At 37.7% G+C, this 23271-nt stretch overlaps 1 protein-coding gene across 9 annotated transcripts in view; it reads left to right on the forward strand.

The window, feature by feature from the left end:
- LOC107746909 (catenin delta-2-like) overlaps positions 1-23271 on the forward strand; it is a 94810-nt gene that overhangs the window by 35994 nt on the left and 35545 nt on the right. For 5 of the 9 annotated variants that reach the window (XM_016561249.1, XM_016561247.1, XM_016561248.1 and 2 more), the window contains exons 6-9: positions 2435-2601; positions 3986-4526; positions 4719-4862; positions 6757-7072. In XM_016561249.1, the coding sequence (XP_016416735.1) occupies positions 2435-2601; positions 3986-4526; positions 4719-4862; positions 6757-7072 (1168 nt within the window). Of the gene's footprint in view, positions 1-2434; positions 2602-3985; positions 4527-4718; positions 4863-6756; positions 7073-9694; positions 9752-23271 lie in introns of all 9 variants that reach the window. The other 4 variants (XM_016561250.1, XM_016561253.1, XM_016561245.1 and 1 more) reach the window with 3 other exon arrangements.

Below are 23271 nucleotides of genomic sequence, written 5' to 3' on the forward strand. Positions count from 1 at the left end.
AACTCACACACTGGCGAGTAAAATCTGAGAATTTATTAGCAATTGGCTAATATTAGACATCATTTAGTCGCCAGAGTGAAGATTTAGTCGCATATGCGAGTGATTTACTCGCAATGTAGAAGGTTGCTGTATGTCTTTGTGTGTGTCAGTCTATGGGAAATCTTTTCATAGACTGCAAACCTTTATTGGTTTTCTTTTAATCTTCATATTTGCAGCCTATTTTTGATTGAAAGAGAATCAGAGATGAAAATGTAGATGTAGCAAGTGAATATCACTAAAATAAGGTGTTTCCTAATTGCAATTCATCTTACAGCATGTTGTGGCATGTAGATCTTTTGTAAACAAACATTATTGCTCTGTCAGGCCATTTCAAACTGGCACCTCTTTAAAAGATGCAACATCTTTAGGTGCTGTCAGACATCCTCAGAAGAGGAGAAACATGCCCTGACAGTGCGGCAATAAGCTTCGGTTAACATGACAAAAACCACACACCGTCATGGTCGACTTTGCAGGCTGTCAGAGATTAAACAGCATGCAAACTTGTCTCTGTGCATGCAGGTGATATCTGGTGCTATATAGCAGTGATTCCCATGAAGGAATTACTTCACGTTCCAGGGGTACAGAAATTTGGATTTTGCTTTGCTAATCTAGTAAAGCATAAATTATTACTTTAAAATAGGGATAACAATTATTTTGATGATTCATATATTAATACATTTTTTTCTGGTTAATTTAATTAAACACTGTTTACTCTTAAATGTGTACTGTTAAACATGTGCATGCTCATAGTGTACACTACTATTATTCAAAAGTTTGGGGGCAGTAAGTTTTTTTTAATGCATTAAAACATTTCTTATTATCAGTGTTGAATACTTTTGTAGAAAATGCGATACTTATTTTTTCCAGGATTCTTTGCTGAATTGAAAGTTCAAAAGAACAGCAAATATTTGAAATATAATTTTTTTGTATGTAAAAGACTTGTTGAAGAATTGGTTTGACCCACTTGCTCAGTGAAGTTTTTGATTTTCTTTCAGTCTTTTAACAAAGTGGATATACTCATATGCTTATGGCCTCCTTTGAAGTGTTTAGAATGTTTAATATAATATAACATTCTCTGTATTTCTGAAGCAGTTTTACTTATTTCACTTACACTTTCATCCTATTAAATGTCTCAGCCAATCAAACGAAATGCCGTTATATAGCCAGTTTCTATAGTTTCTCAAACTGCTTCAGTTGGTGGGTAAAGCTGCTTCAGTTGTTTATCGCCAACAGTATTTATTTTTTTAGTTTCAAAGTGAATCACGTTAATACCGTCCAATTTAAAGGGGTCATATGACGTTGCTAAAAAGAACATTATTTTGTGTATTTGGTGTAGTGCAATGTGTTTATGCAGTTTAAGGTTAAAAAAACACATTATTTTCCATATAATGTACATTATTGTTTCTCCTCTATGCCCCGCCTTTCTGAAACGCCTTTCGATTTTTACAAAGCTCATCGGTCTGATAGTCTTTGCAACTTTACAGATCTTCTTTATGCACCAAGAGCTTGTAACACTCCAAAGAGAAAGGAAAAATTGAAATCGCATCATATGACCCCTTTAATAATGTATTATGGTCTTTCTGAATGATATCCAGTGTAATATTTAAAAGGAACACATTTCTAGCAGTACTTGTGCCTTATTTATGTGATTGTGGGGGACGTACTGTAAAGGACTGGGAATCACTGCTGTATGGCACAGTGTCAGGCTGTCAGTACAGGAGGGCCGAGTGAAGAGAAGGGACTGCGATTTCTGTTCATGCTGACCCCATTTTCTTGAATGTGTGCACATTGAGTGTCTTCCAGCAGTGATTAATTATGCATGCTTATTCTGTCCATCTACTCACTGTGAGGCTTGAAATAATGAGCAGTATAAAAGAAAGTAAAACAGAACTGTGGATGGAGGCTGGAAGACAAAATGAAAGAATATGAGATTAAATGGTAAAGCAATTAACCAATTTTACGAAGGTAAAATGAGGTGAGGGGAATTATATGGACAGAGAAGAGAGGGTAACAAGATTTGCATCTCCTGAAGGAAATACCTGAGCTTCCAAGGCAGCAAAAGAAATAAAGTTTTATGTAAGTTTAGATTTTAGGCTTGGATTCTGTGTAAATGCAATACTGCATAATGCTGCTTCATGACAGAGTCATAACAATTATCATACTTGGCTGCACACAAGAATGAAGAGTCACTGTCAAGGAAGTTATACATGGTTAAATATATGCAAAGATTACAAGATTAATATCAATTCTATATGCAAATAGGTAGCATGAAAGACTAACTGCAAATCAGCATCTCTGCTGGAAATAAATGAGTGATTGTTACATTTAATCTTAAATTTTTTCAAGTTAAACTGTTTTGTCTTATATTTATTTTTCCCAAATGTCCCCTTCACAGGACCAGGCATCCTCTCTCAGAGTGCTTTGCAGCTCAATAATCAAGAGGGCACCTTTCCCTATCCAGTCAGTTACCATAGCAACCAGACCCTGGCCCTCGGCGACCTGTCGGCCTCCCAGCCTCCTCGCAGTGGTCAGGTGGGAGGAGCGTTACATAGCTATAATCAGGTGGGGATTCATCTCTTTGTGAAAACTCTGATTTTGACCCTCTTGTCTCAAACCGTGTGAATTTTACCTTGTTTTTATGAGAAAACCCTCTGGGGGGAATTCACTAAGTAGTGCGTACGCTAATAACGCTGTTTATGTGCATGCACTGCCTTGATGTTTTTAGTATTCTTTTTTCAGTCATGGCTTTTGCCTTATTAAAATAATCTATAAATTTAGTCAGTGTTCATTCATTTTAGTCAGTTGTACTCAGACTAAATGAATTTCATTTTAGTTGAGAGATTTGACAAATCAAACATTTCATATATTAAATAATATTTTAGATATAAACATAACACTGCAAGATACTAAAAATGCATTGACAATTTTTTTATAATGTTTTTGATATTTTTGGAGATGGAGCCCCATGCATGACATGTGAAAAAAAGCTTGTTCCACATCTTAATTCATGACTATGTTTAATTAATTTGTTCCCTCATATTAATTTAATTAAATTGTGGCCACAATGTCTATTCCAGTCTGAATTAGTACCACAATTTAACTAAAACAATGCAACAATAAATAAGTTGTGTTTTTCCTCACATCAACCTTTAACAAAAACATAAAAAATATTGCAAATATCAAAGTTTCATCAATAGTATGATTTAATTAAAATTGTTTAATTGTAATCATGATGCTCATTTTTTGTTTTGTCTTTGTTGACAAAATCAAAAAACCCTTTCTTTGAAAAGAGTAACACTGTTGCAGAATTCAAATTTGTGATGCAAATGAGGCTACAGTGTTGCGCAACAATAATTGCGCAATCTTTACTAAGCCTAAATTAATCAGAATCAGAATCAGAAGAGCTTTATTACCAAGTATGTTTACACACACAAGGAATTTGACTTGACGACAGGAGCTTCCAGTGTAGAAGAAAGTACAAACATAGTGCAGACATACATAGGAATAACACAGTAGGGATGTAATATAAAACTAATATAAAAAAAATATATAAAAAATAATAATAATAAAAAAAAAACATTAAATAATGTACTATATACAGAAATAGAAGTATAGGAAAAAATTTAATTGTTTAGATTACAATTGTTTGGAAACTGTTTAGAATTGTTTTAGAAAACAATTGTTTAGAAAACATTGTTTTAATTGTTTAGAATTAAAATTAGAATTAAAAAATTAGCTGAAAAGAATGACAGTGACTTAAATCCTCATTTGCATTTAAACTGCACTATGAACTGTTGCTGCACTGAATTACCAATCGCAAAAAGTGGCGCAAGAGTTTAGTGAATTCACCCCGTTTTCCCTTGAAAATATAATTTCGGTCACCATCACTTAGCTCACAGCTTCTAGAAGAGTGAAATTTTAGCTCTTACATGTCACTTACCTCCAGGTGACGTCTAATCGTGTTGCCCAGCTGGCTGCCAGAGAGACAGCCGCCCGGGCCCATTCTCGAGACTCCTTTGCCCAGAGTCATGGCAGTGCATTCCACATGCCTGACGATCAGCCAGCAGCCCCTGTAAACTATTCCTGCTCCACTCTACCAGCCCAGCGAGTGAGCTCTCCCTTTTCCATGCAGGCTTTGGGCTCCCCATCCAAACTGCAGAGGCTGGGCTCAGCCTCCGACATGCCCAGCTATGCCACTCTGGCGCGGGTGTCGTCACCCAAGCAGTCCCCAAGCCGGCTGGCCAAGTCCTACAGCACCAGCTCTCCCATCAACATGGCGGCGGGAGGAGGGTCGTCCTCTTCACCGCTGCACATGGCCGGACCGGGCAATGCCTCCAGCTCGTCTCCACTACACCAGCTCAGCGCTGCAGTGGGAAGCTATGCCACTCTGTCCCCCACCAAGCGTATGCTCCACACCACCGATCAATACAAGATCTCTCACGATCTGTACGCCAACGCCACCCTCCAGAGACCCGGCAGTCTGGCAGGTCAGTGCGATTTGCGGGATACAGCCTTTCCGTTTGGTAGCAGCATCATCAAAAACACATAAGCACTGGACATTTTCACATTTCATCATCAGACAGATGGATGAGAATTTGACACTGTTGTTTCCAAGTGTATTTATAGCGTTTTTGTTCTGGTTAATGGTGCTTGAGAATCTGCCTTTGTCCATGATGTAGGTTCCAGGGGTTCGTACAGCAGTCAGCACAGTCACCTGGGCTCGGAGTTCAGACCCCTGCAGTCTCCTGAGCACCACATCGACCCCATTTATGAGGATAGAGTCTATCAGAAAGCCCCCCTGAGGAACTTCAACCAAGGCCAGGGTAAGATAGCAGACATCAAGTTCTCTAACAATTTAATGTCAACAACAAAATCGTCGCATCTAGAACACCGTGTCTCTGGTATAGGTGCGTTTATGAAATAAAAGGCTTGTTTCGGCTTTCTTTTTGTTCAAAATAGAAATGTTTTCCCAAGTGCCCAATTAATAGCAGTGAGCTGCTAGACATCATCACTTTAACTTTATCAGATAGTATAAAGTTTTTGCCTTTAAGGTTTTAAAGTCAATTTACTTCTGTTCACATTTTGTTTTGCGCTGAATAGAATATATCATTACAACTAATTTATGGTGCGTTATGGCATGTCTAGATGCCTTTTAAAAAATGTCTTGCCTAAAAAACAGTGTAATCTATATAAAAGCACAGGCCTCTTTACACTTACATGTTTGCAGGCTAATGGATGTGCTTTTCAGGGTTTCTGCTTTTACAGCCATAAAAAGCATGTATTAAAAGGACAGTTCAGTCAAAAATCAGTTACTGGTTTACTCAAAGTCATGTCATTCCAAACATGTATGACTTTCTTTCTTTTTATTTTGAAAAGTGTCGCAGTGGGTTTTTTTGTTCATGCAAAAGGTTAGTGGCATCCAATGTTGTTTTGGACCCAAGCATATCTTCTTTTAGGTTCCACAAGAAGAAAGAAAGTCATACAGGTTTTAGAAAGACATGAGGGTGAGTAAATGATGACAGGATTTGACATTTTGGGTGAACTATCCCTTAAACCTTTGCATCCAAACATTCCACCTGGCTTTTATTGAAAGTCAACATCAGATGCTATTCACAACTCATTGTGCTTCCATAATCGAATGTATTTCCGGGTCAAACCAGATATTTATTATGATATGGGATAGTGTATAGATCCAGAATTGATTGGATTGTGAAAATTGTGTGTTACATACCAAAATGGAGTCAGATGCTTGAAAGGGAAACATTGAAAATTAGTAGGGAAAGGTGGCGTCTGTTAGGGTTATGAACTTTAGTGTTGTCTTTTCCTGTTACATCTGCCTGTTCCTGTTTTTCCTTATATGGTTTTGTTCCTGTTCGGTTTAAGCTCTTTAGTTAATTTGCTCGTTAGTCATTATTAGTTATCTCTCATCACCTATTTGCCCATCGTCAGCTGCCCTATTTAGTCTTCTTTCTGTTTAGTTTACTGTCGGTTATTGTTTAGAGTCACATGTGTTTATGTTACCCGGAGTTATTATCTTTCATGTATTCGTGTGGCTTATTATTAAAGACATTTTTGTGGATTATCTTCGTCTTCATCGCCTTCCTTGGTGCAATTGTGACAGAGTCATGTAAAAAAAGTTTACTTGACATTTTTATAAAGGTCCCATCAGGAAAAGTTTCACAATTTCTGTCATATTAAAGTATTTTATACCAATTTGTATGCTGTAAGAGTTTATTTATTGCTTGGCGTTGTGTTTTAAACTATCCTGTGCTGACATGACATAAAAAATAAAAGAATAAACAAATGAGCATTTAAAAAAAAGTGTATTTGGAATAATAAAAAATTAAATCGTGCACACCAGGCTTGTGCAATAAAAAGTAAATGTTCGTGTTGACTTTAAAGCGGGAATGTTTCCAGCACGGCTCTGAGCTCCAGTCAGCTGGAAAACTCTGCCGTCAGGATGAACAGCCCTCAGTGGTGGTTTCTGGGTAGCTATTCAAATCTGAACAAAAGCAGGCCAGAGAGAAAAAAACTGTTTTGCATTCACACTCAGACAAGCTAAAAAAGCACCTACTGAAGAGCTATCATTATGGGTCAGTTTGTTATTTTGATGGTTTAACATGATTTCTGTTCTGTTTTGCTCCTCCTGTCCTCCTCTCTTATGACTGAAATACCTGGTCAACATGTAATGTTTTTCACCCTTTGTTGCACCCAAAGATCCAAAGAACCGCTTTTGTGACCAGGTCCTGAACCTTCTGCTCTGTCCCTACTCTCCTGTTGTAGCCCCTTCCTCTCCTGGTGTTGACTCCATACCCTTGCAGCGCACAGGAAGCCAGAACGCCACAGGAACATTCCCCCGTGCCGGCTATGCCACTGGCTCTGGTGCCTCCACCGCCGACTATGCCAACCCCTACCGTACACTACAGTTCTGCCCCTCCACAGACTCACCCTACAGCAAATCGGGACCTGCTCTGCCCCCGGAGGCAACGCTGGTCAGGTCGCCCTCTGTGGACAGCATCCAGAAGGACCCCAGGTGAGTTCTCCCACTGTCTAATGCATCTTGAAGGAACTGCATATGGTGATCTCACCCTGTTAGTGAGGATTAGAGCCGAACTGACATGCTGTGTGATTAACAAATCAAATAGAGCTTCACACGCACATAGGTTGTTTAATTAAGACACTGTAGGGGAGAGGGGGTGAGCTGTGCCACTGTTTAATTTTATTTTGCATTTTTAAGCTGACACAACGTACCTCGAAGCATCTGACATACTTTAACCCATAGATACGGTACCGTTCAAAAGTTTGGGGGTCAGTACTGTTTTTATGGTTTTTAAAGAAGTCTGAGAAATGCTCAGATATTTTGAAACATTATTTAAATTTAAAATAACATTTGTATTATTTTCAGCAGAAATATTTCTTATTATCAGTGTTTAAAACAGTTGTGCTACGTAGTATTTTTGTGGAAACTGCAATAAATTTTTTTTCAGGATTTGATGAACAGAAAACTCAAAAGAACAGCATTTATTTGATGTAGACATATTTTGTTACATTATAAACATATTTACTCTCTCTTTTGATCAATTTAATGCATCCTTGCTGAAAAAAAGTATTGATTTAAAATAAAACATCTTACCCCAAGCTTTTGAAAGGTGGTGTACATACATTTTCTTTGCCAAAAACAAATGTTGTCAAATTCACCAATGTAAGATATATTTTATGTATGTATATTAGGGATGTAACAATTCACTCAACTCACGATTCGATTCGATTCACGATTTTGATTTCACGATTCGATTCGATTCACGATTTTATTTTATTTTTTACAAAATGAGATTTAAGACAAATTATAAATTAAATGGGTCCTTTTATTATTCGATTTTCAACCGGCTCGCAGTTAATCGTTACATCCCTAATGTATATATATATATATATATATAATGGAAATGCTCACTATTTATGTGCAGTCACAAGCAGCTGTACATGATGGTTTCTTTCTAAATCTTTGGTCACAAATGTGCAGTTTGCTTGATTAAGGGCACATCTTACTTCTCTCTCCCCCACATCATGAATCAGACTTCACATGATGTCACTTCCTGTTGTACCTTAGTTTGCCTGTGTACACTTACAAAATCACAAAAGGATATTACACATTTGTTACAATTGTAAACATTCTTCATGAATGATAGCGCATGATTTTATGGATTATATAGGTAGTCAGTTCCACCCTTTTCACTCAGTCTTTATATTGGTATTAAGCATATTTTTGGTTTTATCGTGTGACATTAATTTGATGTGCTGAGAGGCCATTGACGATCATCTCTTGTGAGTGTATTATAGGACTTTCTCTTTTTTTGTTTGCTTGCTTTTTCTGCTGATTTGACCTTGTTTTGTTTTTGTTTAGTTTTTTTCTTGTCATCCCTTCTGTTGACTCCTCATGCTTTTGTTTCTCTCCCATGTCTTTTCACTGCTAGTGGCTATGGTGGAGATGGTATGACGTGTGATGCATTGCACTTACTGGCTGCAAACAAATGCACAGATATGCACAGACAATTTCATACTGTTACAGAACATGTCAAAGTCGTCTTTTATCTTTGGTTCACTAATAGTGTTTGGTATATTAAAGGGTGGGTCTGGCAACAATACCGGCCACAGTTCATTACCAAAATCCTTGTAAATGATACATAAAACAGCATTTTTAAACGTAAAGGTCATATGTAGCAAAATATTGTAATGTATATAGACAAAACACTGCATTATTTATAACTCCTTGCACCTCCTTTGAAGAAAAAGGAATGTATAGTTTAGGGGTTTTCAAACTTTTTGAATGTCATCAAGGACCTGTAAATATGATTTTCTCCTTCTGAAAATATAAAGTGGCTATATATTTTCATGTAAGGACCCATTTATTCTGTTTGAAATATTTGTATAGAAATATTAGTGCTATTATACAAGAAATATGTCTAAAATTAAATAATTCGTTTTTATATTGTCATTGTGAAGCCAAAACAATTGTTGAGTTGGCAGCATTTTTTCTACTCACTGTTAATGCAAAGATGTATAAACCTGATGAAAAACGTTTCAGCAATTCATCTTAAAATTAAAATTCAATTTTAATGATTGTGTTTGGTGCTTTTTTTTAGAATAAATTTTGAGATTAATCTGAATTTCCAATTAGTCTTTAGAAAGCTGAATTAAAAGTAATAATGTCCAATTTCATAATTGTGTTATTTATTCTGTGAAACATTCAATTACTATCCTAAGTTAACTTAAGTTTGAAAACCCCTGATAATTGTCTTGAGAAATGTACTGCTTTTCTAAAAGTAGAATGCAGAAGTCTTCTTACCATATATCAGTGCTTGCACTGACTGGAAATGTGAAAGTTGATCTCACCCACAAATCAACTGTTACTTCAACTGCTAGTTCACACTGGAGTGGTATAGTTGGGTGTTCTTTTCCATTATGTGAGACCCCTCTTTAATAAAAACCAACACAGCAACAACTAAACATTGTAGTGCATGATGAGAGTCAAATGCAAGTGTGTAATATGTTCATGTAGCAGCAAGAAGACAGCTAAACATAAATACATTCATTTTAATGTCAAATCCCTTTGTGCTAGACACCTACCCTGTCTCTCTCTCTGCCTGTCTCCTGATAGGTACGACCCTGAATTCCTTGTCTGGAATCAAAATCAAGCCGAGCAAAGAATGACAAAGTAATCCAACATTTATTTACATTTCTACTCCTCATCTACAAAAGCACTGTTCTCCTCTCTCTCTAACATCATGTGCTAGGGCAGCATGACTGTGTTGAGACAAGCTATGCTTTACAGAATATGTCAGATTTTTTTTTTTAATGGATTTACTTCCAACATTTCCCCATTTTGTTTACGAGAAGAGCACTAGACTTTGATTCATCCCTAGAAAGGTTCATTTGTGGTCAAGTCCAAAGTCATTTTTGATTGATCATGTTAATGATAGAAATTAGTCATAGTTACACGAAGAGCAGGTGTTCAGATCTGTGTTGGTTTTTCTAGGAGTGATACTTCATAGGAGACCAGAGTTTGTTCATTCCTGCAAAGCATCACATTGTGTGTGTGTGCATGTGTGTGTCTCCTGTTGTGTTGTTATTCATTGTTTTGTTATCATTTTATGTTAAAGCATGCTTATTATCCTTTTTTATACTTTATTTAACACCATTGTCTTCCTTTCAATGCAAGCAACAGCCATGATTGGGTTGTTGTGTACCACATTTTCCATAATGGAATCATTTTATTGGCAACAAACAATATTTTAATATGGAGGTTAGTTTGGGGTGTCATTTTAAAGTGTATTAAGTGAACTACACTTTTACCATGGTAGCCACGATTTCTGTCAAAATAGTTGCTTTAATTATTGTTACTACAATAAAAAAATCTGTCAAATGTGTCATTAGACAGAATTGGCATAGCATTAACAATTAAATGAATTAAACGAGATAAGACACAATATAAACTTTTATATAAATATATAAAATTTTTCTGAAATATATACATTTTTTTTAAAGAAAATATATACTTTTAGCAAGGATGCATTCAACTAATGAAAAGTGACAGTAAATTCTAAATCTTTTTCAAATGTGTTCTTTTCATTTCTTTTGAGAGAAAAAATCACAAAATCACAAAAATATTGATCAGCACAAATGTTTTCATCATTGATTATATTAAGAATAGTTTCTTGAGCACCAAATTAGCATATTAGTATGACTTCTGAAGGGTCATGAGACACTGAAAACTAGAAAATTCAGCTGTGCCATTGCAGGAATAAAGATAGAGTTGACAGACAGACAGAGAAATAGATAGATAGATAGATATTGTTGGCAGTATCTATGGTTACCATTGTAAACGATGCACATATGTTTTATAACTAATAATATGTGTAGCATCATTTACCAAAGATTTATGATCCTCTGCATTCATCAAAATATTACAGACAAGACTTATATCCACCATTATAAGCCATATGCTTGTCTGTGATTCAACAGAACTCCTTTGGTTCCAGAATTATGCTATTAATGTAAGATGTGAGGATTTATTTGCCCATTTTGTGGAAATCAAATTTATGTGACTGTTTTGTTGAAAAATGTCAGAAGCTTTTGCCCGCTCAGGTATGTGGAAGCATTAATATAGTCTAATGCTGAGAAGTGCAGTGCAGATTCTCTGATCTGTGCTCTGAGTGGGTGGCTGGAGATGAAGTGGTCACTGAATGTGACAGAGACATTTCCTGACCTCTCTCATTGCAGACCGTTCAAGCCGCCTCTCAGGACCATTCAAGCATGTGTGTGCTGAATCCACAACACTGCTGACCACTATTTCCTAAAGAGGGGGTCAACCGCAGTTCGCACGTTCACACCCTGTTAGAGCACACCGCTCCTGGCTGCACAAATCATATTTATGTGGCCGTTAGCAGCTCTTTGAGTCCCCAGTTTCTCTTACAGCTGTCAAAACAGTGTATTAGAGGTTTGTTTTACTGTAGGGTGAGAGCTGTCAGAATTAGTCACCTGTAATCTCAAACTGACTGGTGGTTAGTTGCCCCAAACAACTTGATTTACTGAAGTAGAACATGTTGGTCCTGAAGCAATATAACCCAACCTTTGATATATTGATACAAATGTTGTTCAGCCCTCTAAGCTAATTCTAAACTCTGATTGGTTGACAGGAATGTTATGGATGACCAAATAAGGATGTTAATCAAATAACTAAGGATGTTAGAATGAAGAATACCTTGGGAGAATCCTGTTAAAGTTGGTATAAAAAGGAAATTGCAAATCATCTTTTTTTTTTTCTCTCTATTGTGACGTCTTATTGAACGAGAAAAGGGTCTATGGCGGGACTTGATTTTGTCCATTAGGAATTGGTTGGATCATTGTTGTTTGCTAATTACTGCAATGTCATGTGAGTGACAATTACTGTTGACCAAAACCAGTCATAAGGGTCAATTTTTTGAAATTGAGATTTATACATCGCCTGAAAGCTGAATAAGTAAGTTCCCTTTCGAAAGGGAACTCAACGCTGCGTTCTCTAGAGGGCGCTAAGGGAACGCCTCCAGCGTGACCGGTGTCTGAAGCATGAATGAAAAAGCGACAATGAACTTGACATTGGCCGACTAAAGCCTATGACGTAAGCAAATGAGCGACTGCGGGTATAAAAGGAGCACCTGTGGAATATGTCATCCTCTTTTTTGTCTTCAGGGATCCTTGCTTCTGGAGTGTGATTTGGTAAGGAAACGATGTCTGTTGTGAGACATTTTAGGAGATGTGCAGATCCGTGTCAGCGCTATCTGACACCAGATGACGCACACGACCTTTGCGTTATGTGTTTGGGCGAAGAGCACGCGCGTTCTGTTCTCGAGGGAACGGAATGCGTTCATTGTGAGCAGTTCTCAGTGAGAAAGCTCCAATCTCGTTTGTCCCTTTTTTCGAGGGAATTGGGACAATCATCTGCCCCCCGCGGCTCGGGTCCTGCCGCTGCTGAGGCACGGTCCTCCTCCTCCGAGGAGTAGATCGCAGAGGAGGCGGGAGTTCAGAGACAGGAGAAGGGATCTAAGGGGAAAGTTCCAGCACGGACTTGGCAAACAGCCATCTGGAGCTGGTACTTGAACCTGAAACCCTCCTTCTCCGCTTAGGCAGTAGTATGGGTTTGTAGGCTCTTTTCTTTGAGCCTCACTAACTACCTCTGGCGTTGAGTGTAGCTAGGTCTCCTCTCACTTTAGAGAGTCGTTATGCTGAAACCTCCACTCTTAGAGTAGGGTTGAGTTAGGCTTCCTCTCGTTTAAGAGAGTCATCCTGTTGAAGCCTCCGCTCTTTAGAACTCCGTCTTTGGCAGTAATATGAGTTTGTAGGCTCTTTTCTTTTTTGAAACACTGTAACCAACAGGGCACTCAGTATTCTGGGAAGTTTGTGTGCATTGGGAATCATTTTTTTCTTCTTCAAATAAAGCCAAGGTAACACTCATTTTACATACAGCACGCAATTAAAATGACATGAATATGACAGTGGGCAAATGCATAAAGCGCAGCCTAATTTGAAATCCCGAGTTCAGTTTGTCGATCGCGCGACTCCAGTCAAGCAGAACTCTCCTCCTATCCACATTCAATTCGCACCGACCAACCGTCACGCAGAGAACACGTGATCATGCAGGATACAAATGCACACTTTACAAGATCTCAACTAGATTCGACTAAGTCTGCAAGGTTTGTGAAATTAAATGTTCATTAGTCATTCAAAGATTTGTTTAAATGATATTTATTCATATGGAAGAAAAATAATGCTTTGTTTAAATGATATTAATGCGTATTTGCTGAATGCTGACGGCAAACGAGAAAGTATTTGTTTGCATTTCTATTACTAATATTAAAGCAATCGTTATAATACTTTTTTGTATACATTTTAATTCCTTTGTTTAACAGTTCTATCTGATTATTATAAATTTATAGTTTTGACCCATACAATATATTGTTGGCTATTGCTACAAATATACCCCAGCGACTTAAGACTGGTTTTGTGGTCCAGGGTCACAAATATGTTTCCTGTACAATCCCCCATCTTCCATTGGTCAGACATGCAGAATCCCACCCAAAACTCACGCCATTGGTCAGTCCAGTATTGCTGTGTTTTGTAAGTCAGGGATGGGAATTGTAAAGATTCTGTCAACATTTACTCACCCTCATGTCGTTTCAAACCTGTATTACTTTATTCTATGAGCACATTTTATTTTATGTTTTGTGTTCATAAAATAAAGCTTAAAGGTGTCTAAAGTCGTTTTGGATCCTACTGACTTTCATTGCATGAACAAAAACAGGTTTTATGTTCCACAGAAAGTCATACAGGTTTGGAACAACATGTTTGTGAGTAAACTATGGGAGAATTGTCATGACTATCTCTTCAAGGTGGAATAGAAAAATGGCATTTTAGCATTGCTTTTATCCATGAATCCACCATTCTTGTCTAATCTATTTTGTATGCGCGCAGCCTTTGATTGAGCTGTCACATGTTGTTGTTCCAGCAGTCATTTTCCCCGTTTTCTTTCAGACAAAAGCATGCACCAGAATGGAAGTGCATGAAGTGCATGTTTCATGGGCGTGAAGTTTATTCAGCGCTGTGCTCGTGTTTGAAAAGGAAAGCCAGGGAGCAAGCCGAGAGGACAGAGGAGCTCTATGCTCATTAGAGTGTTTGTTTTAACAGTCTGCACGCTTCATCGGCTAAGCCACAAGCTAGAGCTGCAGCGATTACATGGGATGGTGACTGGTCTTATTTACTCTGTTCAGCATGTGTAAGTTCTCTATTCATCTGCCCGTAATGCCAGAAGCTAGTTGTATGACATACAAACAGGCCTGTAGTGTGGCGGTTTTGTTGGCGCTGCACACACTTTGAACATGTGGCACTTAGCAATGCCACTTTTGTCTATGAGTAAGAAATGAAAAAGAACTGGCTAATTGCATAGCGTTGACCTTATCAATGAAATCACTGCTGAAAATACATGCTGATTAATTTTTTTGTCAGTGACTATGGAAATGAGGCACAGAATACTGTTAAATAGTTTTAAATAAAATGTAAGGATGCACAATATCTCATTATGTCAGTACATATAAACATATTGTGTCAGCCAATATTGGATATTTATTAAGGTTGCTGTTTCTATAGAGCTGTGTACATTTACGGTAAATTGAGTATTGAGTTTTTGTATATTGAGTTTATTTGTAGAAATTATTTCAAAAAGGAATATTTATTCTTCATTATTTCATATATATTTTATTATTCTTTAATACTGTGCATTATAATGTTGTGATGCTTATATTTACTGTACTGTATAATAAAAAAATATTTTACATACTAGTGTACATCTATAATATTAGTCATTTATCAGTTATCAGCCATAACATGAAAATAATTGTCATCTTATCATATCAGCCAGAATTTCAATATATACATCATGAAAAGCATACTGTTGGTATATACTGTTGGTATGTGTGTGTGTGTATATATATATATATATATATATATAGTTAGTTAGTAGGGATGTGACGAGACACTTATCCCACGAGACGAGACGAGACACGAGACTGGGTTCACGAGACGAGACGAGATTTTTAGACTTTTTTTTAAAGAATTCCTCAATGATTAAATATATAGGGAAAAATCTTTTTCAGAAAAAACTGAAAAACAAAAAATGCAAAAAATTTAGGTGCATTTTGAAATCAACTTATACTTTATGAAATTAAACATCTATTTTAATAAATTTTATGCAGTAATAAACAACATGTAAACTCTGCAGAATGTTTTGCCACAAACTCAACTGACAGGCAAGTAATTGCACAAAAATGATAAATAATATAAATAAAAATAAATAATAAACAACACAAATATCCCTTTAAAGTGGAAGTGAAGCAGTCAGTTAAGTTTACATTATTTAGTAAACTGATTTCCACTAATAAAAAAATATATAATAAACACGATTAATGTATCCATTTAAAAGAATAAAGAAATTCCGTGACATTCCGCGTTAAACTGTGAATTATATTTTTATGACTGGATAAAGACTACACTGAGTAATTTTCCCGCTATTCATGCGGCCACTTGCCTGTTGTGAACATAAAATATCTTACATACCACCACTGGTGAACGAGCCAGTGGGACCCACTTTATATTAAGTGGCCTTAACAACTATGTACTTACATTTAAATCTTGGTGAGAGAGGTAAAGAAGAACCCAAAGATCACTGTGGCTGAGCTCCAGAGATGCAGTCGGGAGATGGGAGAAAGTTGTAGAAAGTCAACCATCACTGCAGCCCTCCACCAGTCGGGGCTTTATGGCAGAGTGGCCCGACGGAAGCCTCTCCTCAGTGGAAGACACATGAAAGCCCGCATGGAGTTTGCTAAAAAAACACCTGAAGGACTCCAAGATGGTGAGAAATAAGATTCTCTGGTCTGATGAGACCAAGATAGAACTTTTTGGCCTTAATTCTAAGCGGTATGTGTGGAGAAAACCAGGCACCTGTCCAATACAGTCCCAACAGTGAAGCATGGTGGTGGCAGCATCATGCTGTGGGGTTGTTTTTCAGCTGCAGGGACAGGACGACTGGTTGCATTCGAGGGAAAGATGAATGCGGCCAAGTACAGGGATATCCTGGATGAAAACCTTCTCCAGAGTGCTCAGGACCTCAGACTGGGCTGAAGGTTTACCTTCCAACAAGACAATGACCCTAAGCACACAGCTAAAATAACGAAGGAGTGGCTTCACAACAACTCTGTGACTGTTCTTGAATGGCCCAGCCAGAGCCCTGACTTAAACCCAATTGAGCATCTCTGGAGAGACCTAAAAATGGCTGTCCACCAACGTATACCTTCCAACCTGACAGAACTGGAGAGGATCTGCAAGGAGGAATGGCAGAGGATCGCCAAATCCAGGTGTGAAAAACTTGTTGCATCTTTTCCAAAAAGACTCATGGCTGTATTAGATCAAAAGGGTGCTTCTGCTAAATACTGAGCAAAGGGTCTGAATACTTAGGTCCATGTGATATTTCAGTTTTTCTTTTTTAATATATCTGCAAAAATGTCAACAATTCTGTGTTTTTCTGTCAATATGGGGTGCTGTGTGTACATTAATGAGGAAAAAAAATTAACTTAAATGATTTTAGCAAATGGCTGCAATATAACAAAGAGTGAAAAATTTAAGGGGGTCTGAATACTTTCCGTACCCACTGTATCTGAAAGGTCTTGCGAGGATATCGTCACGTTCTCGCGAGACCAGTCAGATCTCGCGAGACACATCGGATCTCGCGAGATCTTGTGCCACGTGATCTCGTCACACCCCTAATAGTTAGTGAATTATTATTTTGCAGTATTACATATAAATGATATACCTTAATAAATCCAATTTTGGCTGATAAAGTACGATACAATATATAATATTTGATATATATGTACACGATATAACACTGCAAATTGTAACGATTCACTGACACTGTTTTAATGTAGAATTGGTGGAATAAATCCAGTTGTAGTATCTTGGCGATTTAGCTGCACACCAATAAACTGACCAATAATTTACTTTTTGAGCATCATTGTGTATCTCACGTAAAGACTATATTAGATTTACCTCTGCTGCTTCCCGTTCAAAATTTCAATCCATTAGCTTTATTTCTAATAATCATGCTCAGTCAAGCGTCCTGAATGCATAATTTATGATGCTTTTATTTGGCTGTTTTTTATGCCACGCAACATTCAGTGGTCCACGAGGGGCTTCTCCTCTTCTTCCTCTGGCCCCGTGGGTTATTTTGGCTGTTGCGCTGAAACATGAAGCTGGGTTTTGTGGTGTTAATGCTTCTGCTATGGGAATGAAAGATAGGCTCACCTGACTGAATCAGAACAAAAGCCCAAACAAAGACCTGTCACAAACAGGAGAGTTTGTCTCAATCCAGTGAGTGCTCAAATGTTACATCACCTTCTGCTGAAGGTTTTTCAGACAGCATGCCTTGCAAACCTTTTATAAATCCATGGACAACAAGACCCAATCCTTTCTTCCCATATCTTTGTTCCGAAACCTAGTGAGCAGCTTCGCCGCACATATAGCAGCATCCTGGTTGTTGTAGAACCTCATAATTGGGAACACTCTCTTTAGGCAGTATTTTATGTTGTAGAATAAAACGTATTATTTTAACCACAGACCCCTATTTCAGGCATTTAACCAACAACTCATTCAAAAACACCCGTTGACTTCTGAATGATGGAACCAGACTTTCAAAAATGCTAACTCATTTCTGGGTTTGAAGACTCATTCCTGTAGCACCTTATATTTGCATGTTGTTGAACTAACTGGATGATACCAAGCCAAAGACTTACACTCTTAAAAATAAAGGTTCTTTATTGGCATCAATGGATCTATGAAGAACCTTGAACATCCATGGAACCTTTCAAATGCAGAAAAGGTTCTTTATAGTCGAAAAAGGTTCTTTAGATTTTTAAAATGTTCTTCAAAATGGTTCTTTTAGGAACTGTTCACTGAACAATGTTTTTTCTATGGCATCACTGCAAAAACACCATTTTGGATCCTTTATTTTTAAGAGTGTACACAAATACTGAGTAAAATAAATGCATTTTTCAGTATTGAATGAAATATAGGTTTATTTAATTTCTCATCTGCCATTTTGGAATAATTTTTCTTTCACTGAACAATGCACTGATTGAAAAAACAAGCCTTTGCTTTGGTCAATTTGGTCAAGTTTTTACCTTAAAATATTAGTTTCAAAATCATTCTAATGGTGCACTAACTTCTAATGAGGAGAGTGGCTTCAGTTTCTTTATCAAACTCCCCCCTCCAAATGTCTTTTTGTAACCGTCTACATGCATGCCTTGAAATACTGCCTATGTAGGCAGCATACTAGGTTTTGGAACGGAGCCTCTCTCATTTCTGACTGTTAGAATGAAGGTCAACCCTCAGTTTAATTGTGCTGATGAGGGGGTGGATCCTGCAGGTGAAGGTTAAGGGACAAATGGTTTATTAGTAGACCAGCCACCCACCCACAGCATCTCTCCCTATCAGACCACGAGGGGTGAAATCACAAGTCTGAGCGCGCACATAACGAAAGAGCTCTCTGTTCTCTGTAGCGTGAATGAGTCATTTCCCAGCCAAATCCTTCTCTACGGCTTTGGCAAGGGATGACATTTTTTGCAGGCCTGGGCTCTGAGCAGACGTTTGATTATTCATGTTTGGTGATTAATGGTATGTTCATCCCAGCTTCAGCGGCCTGTCACAGTGACTGGAGCTGTGCTGGGGGGAGTGGCCTCACCCGAGCATTAATTGTGGTAATGGGGAGGTTAAGGATTTGGCTGCCAGTGACAGACCTGACAGAGAGGTGGTTTATTAGTAGACCAGCCACCCACCCACAGCATCTCTCCCTATCAGACCACGAGGGGTGAAATCACAAGTCTGAGCGCGCACATAACGAAAGAGCTCTCTGTTCTCTGTAGCGTGAATGAGTCATTTCCCAGCCAAATCCTTCTCCGGCTTTGGCAAGGGATGACATTTTTTGCAGGCCTGGGCTCTGAGCAGACGTTTGATTATTCATGTTTGGTGATTAATGGTATGTTCATCCCAGCTTCAGCGGCCTGTCACAGTGACTGGAGCTGTGCTGGGGGGAGTGGCCTCACCCGGGCATTAATTGTGGTAATGGGGAGGTTAAGGATTTGGCTGCCAGTGATAGACCTGACAGAGAGGAGGGAGCGTCACCAGGCTGCAGCAGCTTGCACTCTGCATATGTGTGTGTCCCTGTAGGACTGGCCTGCTGGGAATGATTCAGCGCTAAGGTTTAATGATGCGAACGAGGACGAGCAGGGTGCCATTACTATTCTGACTTTAATCATAAATTATATAGTCGGTTTCTAGAGCAGCAGATATCTAATAAATCTCAGTGCCCTGCTATGCACATTTAAATCATTACTTCACATTTAGTCCTCATTACGTATGTATGCATTCGTTCGTGCTGTGATGCTGCGTTATATATGGATGTAGAGCACAACTGTGAATGTCCACTTCTTTGGTGGCCTTGATGCTTGAAGAACTTTCCCTGTTCCTTTTCTACATTAATAAAGAATCTTCAATGACACATCCAACTTGCTCAAAGATGGAAACTGGAAAAAAAGACAAGTACAAAATTTTGTATCCACCTTATTTTTAAATGCAGAAGTAAGCTATTTTCCATGAATGTGACTTTCAATAGGTAAATAACTAGAAGATTCACAAAGTGCAGTGAATGATTAAACTATTTGTGCTACAAACCAATATGTTTGTTTATGATAATCAGTATGATAGCAGATACCAATTTGCAACATAAAGCAGCATAACAGACTGATTTTCACCATTAAAGTGGTCATGAACTGCTTTCTGAAAATCCTGTGTCGAATTGTGCCTTGTCTGTAAACGAATCCGCGGTAAAATGAAGTGAAAAAAGGACCGAGTTCTAACTGTCGTGGTCTGGAACTTTATTAAAAATAAAGTTAATTCACTCCTTCCTAACGTTGGGATCAGAAGGAAGGCAATGTAAAGACCACAGGATGTTTTTCCACAGCTTGGCACTGCACAGCATCTTGTTGTCTTCGGAGCCATCTTTATCATTTTGTTTCTGCATAGACCTGCGTCTGCTTCTTGTTATTTGCACTATGTCCGTGAATCGGTGGGCAGGGCTAAACAGGCAGCGATGTAGAAGCAGGCATTGATCTTCTTCTGCAGAGGCGGTGTTTAGCCAAACTATTACGTCATAGAGTGGTACATTCCACAAGCTGTCGTTTTGGCAGACTGGCTTCAATATAAGTTGTTTTTAGACTAACAAGAAAGTTTTGAGTTCTAAAACTTACAGGGTGATTTTATAGCACAATGATCTCTTATATGTCAAAACATCAAGGGAATTTTGGTTTCTCAGTTCATGACCCCTTTAAAATAACTAAGAACAGCTGATATTCAAGTCCAAAATGGCCCGCTTAAAAAATTGTGAATAACGCAATCGAATCAAGAATGACAATTTTTGTTCGAGACTGTCAAGTCAAGTCAAGTCAAGTTTATTTGTACAGCGCTTTTCACGATACAAATCATTGCAAAGCAACTTTACAGCAAATTAAGTTTCTACAATATTTAGTGGTAGCTGAGTTTAATAGGAGAAAACTGTCCTTATGAGTGAATCATTGAAATATTCTCTCAAACAATTAATTCAAAACAGTGATTCATTCTGAAACAAACTATGTGTTGCTCAGAGACTCAGAGACAGAAAATGCTGCAGTGGCTTCACTTTATTTTTGATTGACAGAACAAAAATATGCAGAGTAAATAAAACTCCCTAATGTTACACAGCATTAACGTACTGTATTGTTTATTGAACTGTTGCATCACATTCACAAGATAGTTGGTTCCTTATGGTTGTATTATGTTATTGTAGCTTTTTGCTTTGCTAAACACAAACGTCACTTCTTGATGAACTCAGGAGCTGGTAAAGCATTGGGGCAATGGATTCTGATTAACTGCCATCTATAATTACATGAGGTAAACATTGAGTGAATAATTTCACTTTAGTGCACTAGTTAATTAACAGAGTCATTTTAGAGCTTCTGTCAAAAATGTATTTACACTAATTAACCTAGAGTTGACTTATGTGACAGCGCTATGTTGATTACCATATAAACGTCATCCATTTTATAGCCATTTTTGTGTTACGCTTTAATTACTGATTAACGCAAACAATATCAATTAGCCCGCTCCTGTGATTTATGACAGCCTCCTGTTATTGCATCCAATGCATTGGAGAGTTTGCCTTGCCGTTTTGTGGACTGCTGGGCATTTCCTACTCTCTGTAATGAATTTGGTTCCCTGTTTTGTGAACAAAGCCCTCAACATAGCAGCTTAGTGAGATGTGATTTAAACAAGCATTCATTTCTCAAGGTTAAACAATGATAAATATCAACAAAGATTCAGCAAGTCAAAACTAAGTACCCATCTTGGTACCCAGGATTATCTCCATTTTGACCTTTTCCCAATGGATCCCATTCTTCTTTTCTTGACCGCAATTGCCCTCTCAGGTTTACTGGTAGTGCTAGAGAGAAATGGGACACCCTGTTTTGTGAACAAAGCCCTCAACATAGCAGCTTAGTGAGATGTGATTTAAACAAGCATTCATTTCTCAAGGTTAAACAATGATAAATAGCAACAAAGATTCAGCAAGTCAAAACTAAGTACCCATCTTTCAGGATTATCTCCATTTTGACCTTTTCCCAATGGATCCCATTCTTCTTTTCTTGACCGCAATTGCCCTCTCAGGTTTACTGGTAGTGCTAGAGAGAAATGGGACATTCTACAATAGATGTTTCCCATGGTGCCTCTTACCCAGAGTTGTTTGTCCATCAAGTTGTTTTTTTGCTAGCATCGCATTTTCTCTCTGCCTCCACGTCTAAGTTTTCCTTTTTTCTTTTCCCTCCTTCCTTGTGCTCTCTGTCTATCATTACCACCCCATTTCTTTCATATTGGATCTTTTTATTTGAATCGATTCCTTTTGTTTGACAGCCTCTGACATGGTGGTAGCGTAGACAGTGACAGTGTTTGGTGGTCTGAGAATGAGAGAGGGAGAGAAAGACATGAATGTCAAACACAATGTTCTCCTCTCTTGCCTACATGCGGTGTGTTTTCACAGCAGACTTCAGGATAGTATGTTGAATTTACTTCTGCTGCTTTTTAAAATCACGGTGTTGGTACTGATATTCTACCGATAGAGCCGCAGGACCCAAGGGTTTAGGAAATGCAGATCTTCTCCTGTGGGGTTCCAGGCACCTTAGGACTGCTCTAGGCAATAGCACAGCTGTCACTGATACCTGTGATAAGGCCGACATTTTTGGGAGGATGTTATTGTCTGTATACATTAGCTGAGATCTAACGTACCTCTGCAGAAAGCATCAAAATCTGAATTTAAAAATGATTGCTGACATGTGGTGACTGTGAAACCTTTGTTTCTTCTACATTATTATTATTTTTTTATCCTTACCAACACTGTCATGCATCATTTTTTTAGGTTAATTTGTTTTCATTGTTTAGTGGCATTCGTTTGTGTTAATTAGTACTACTTTACTATTTTCAAAGCGAAAAAGTAGTGCATTTAACAGTGGGAGATCACAGATGTTGGCAGAAAGTTGGAGTATGTTGCATGCAGTTTGATTAATTGCGAAGAAAAACATTCAGAGCTTCAGAGAGGAGAATGTATTTAAAAATGTTTACACACCATATAAAAGAAATATACTACCAGTCAAAAGTTTTTGAACAGTAAGATTTTTAGTTTTTTAAAGAAGTCTCTTCTGCTCACCAAGCCTGCATTTATTTGATCCAAATACAGCAATAATGAATACAGTAAAAGCAGTAATTTTGTGAAATATTTTTTTACTATTTAAAATAACTTCTTTTCCATTTGAATGTTTTAAAATGTAATTTATTCCTGTGATCAAAGCTAAATTTTCAGCATCATTACTCCAGTCTTCAGTCAGTGTCACATGATCCTTCAGAAGTCATTCTGATATGCTGATTTGCTGTTCAAGAAAAATGTCTTATTATTATTATCAATATTTAAAACAGTTGAGTACATTTTCTTCACGATTCTTTGATGAATAGAAAGATCTAAAGATCAGCATTTATCTGAAATAAAAAGCTTTTGTAACATTATACACTATTCCA

Source organism: Sinocyclocheilus rhinocerous, unplaced genomic scaffold, assembly GCF_001515625.1.
Source record: "Sinocyclocheilus rhinocerous isolate Xijiao unplaced genomic scaffold, SAMN03320098_v1.1 scaffold1581, whole genome shotgun sequence".
NCBI classification, from domain to species: Eukaryota; Metazoa; Chordata; class Actinopteri; order Cypriniformes; family Cyprinidae; genus Sinocyclocheilus; species Sinocyclocheilus rhinocerous.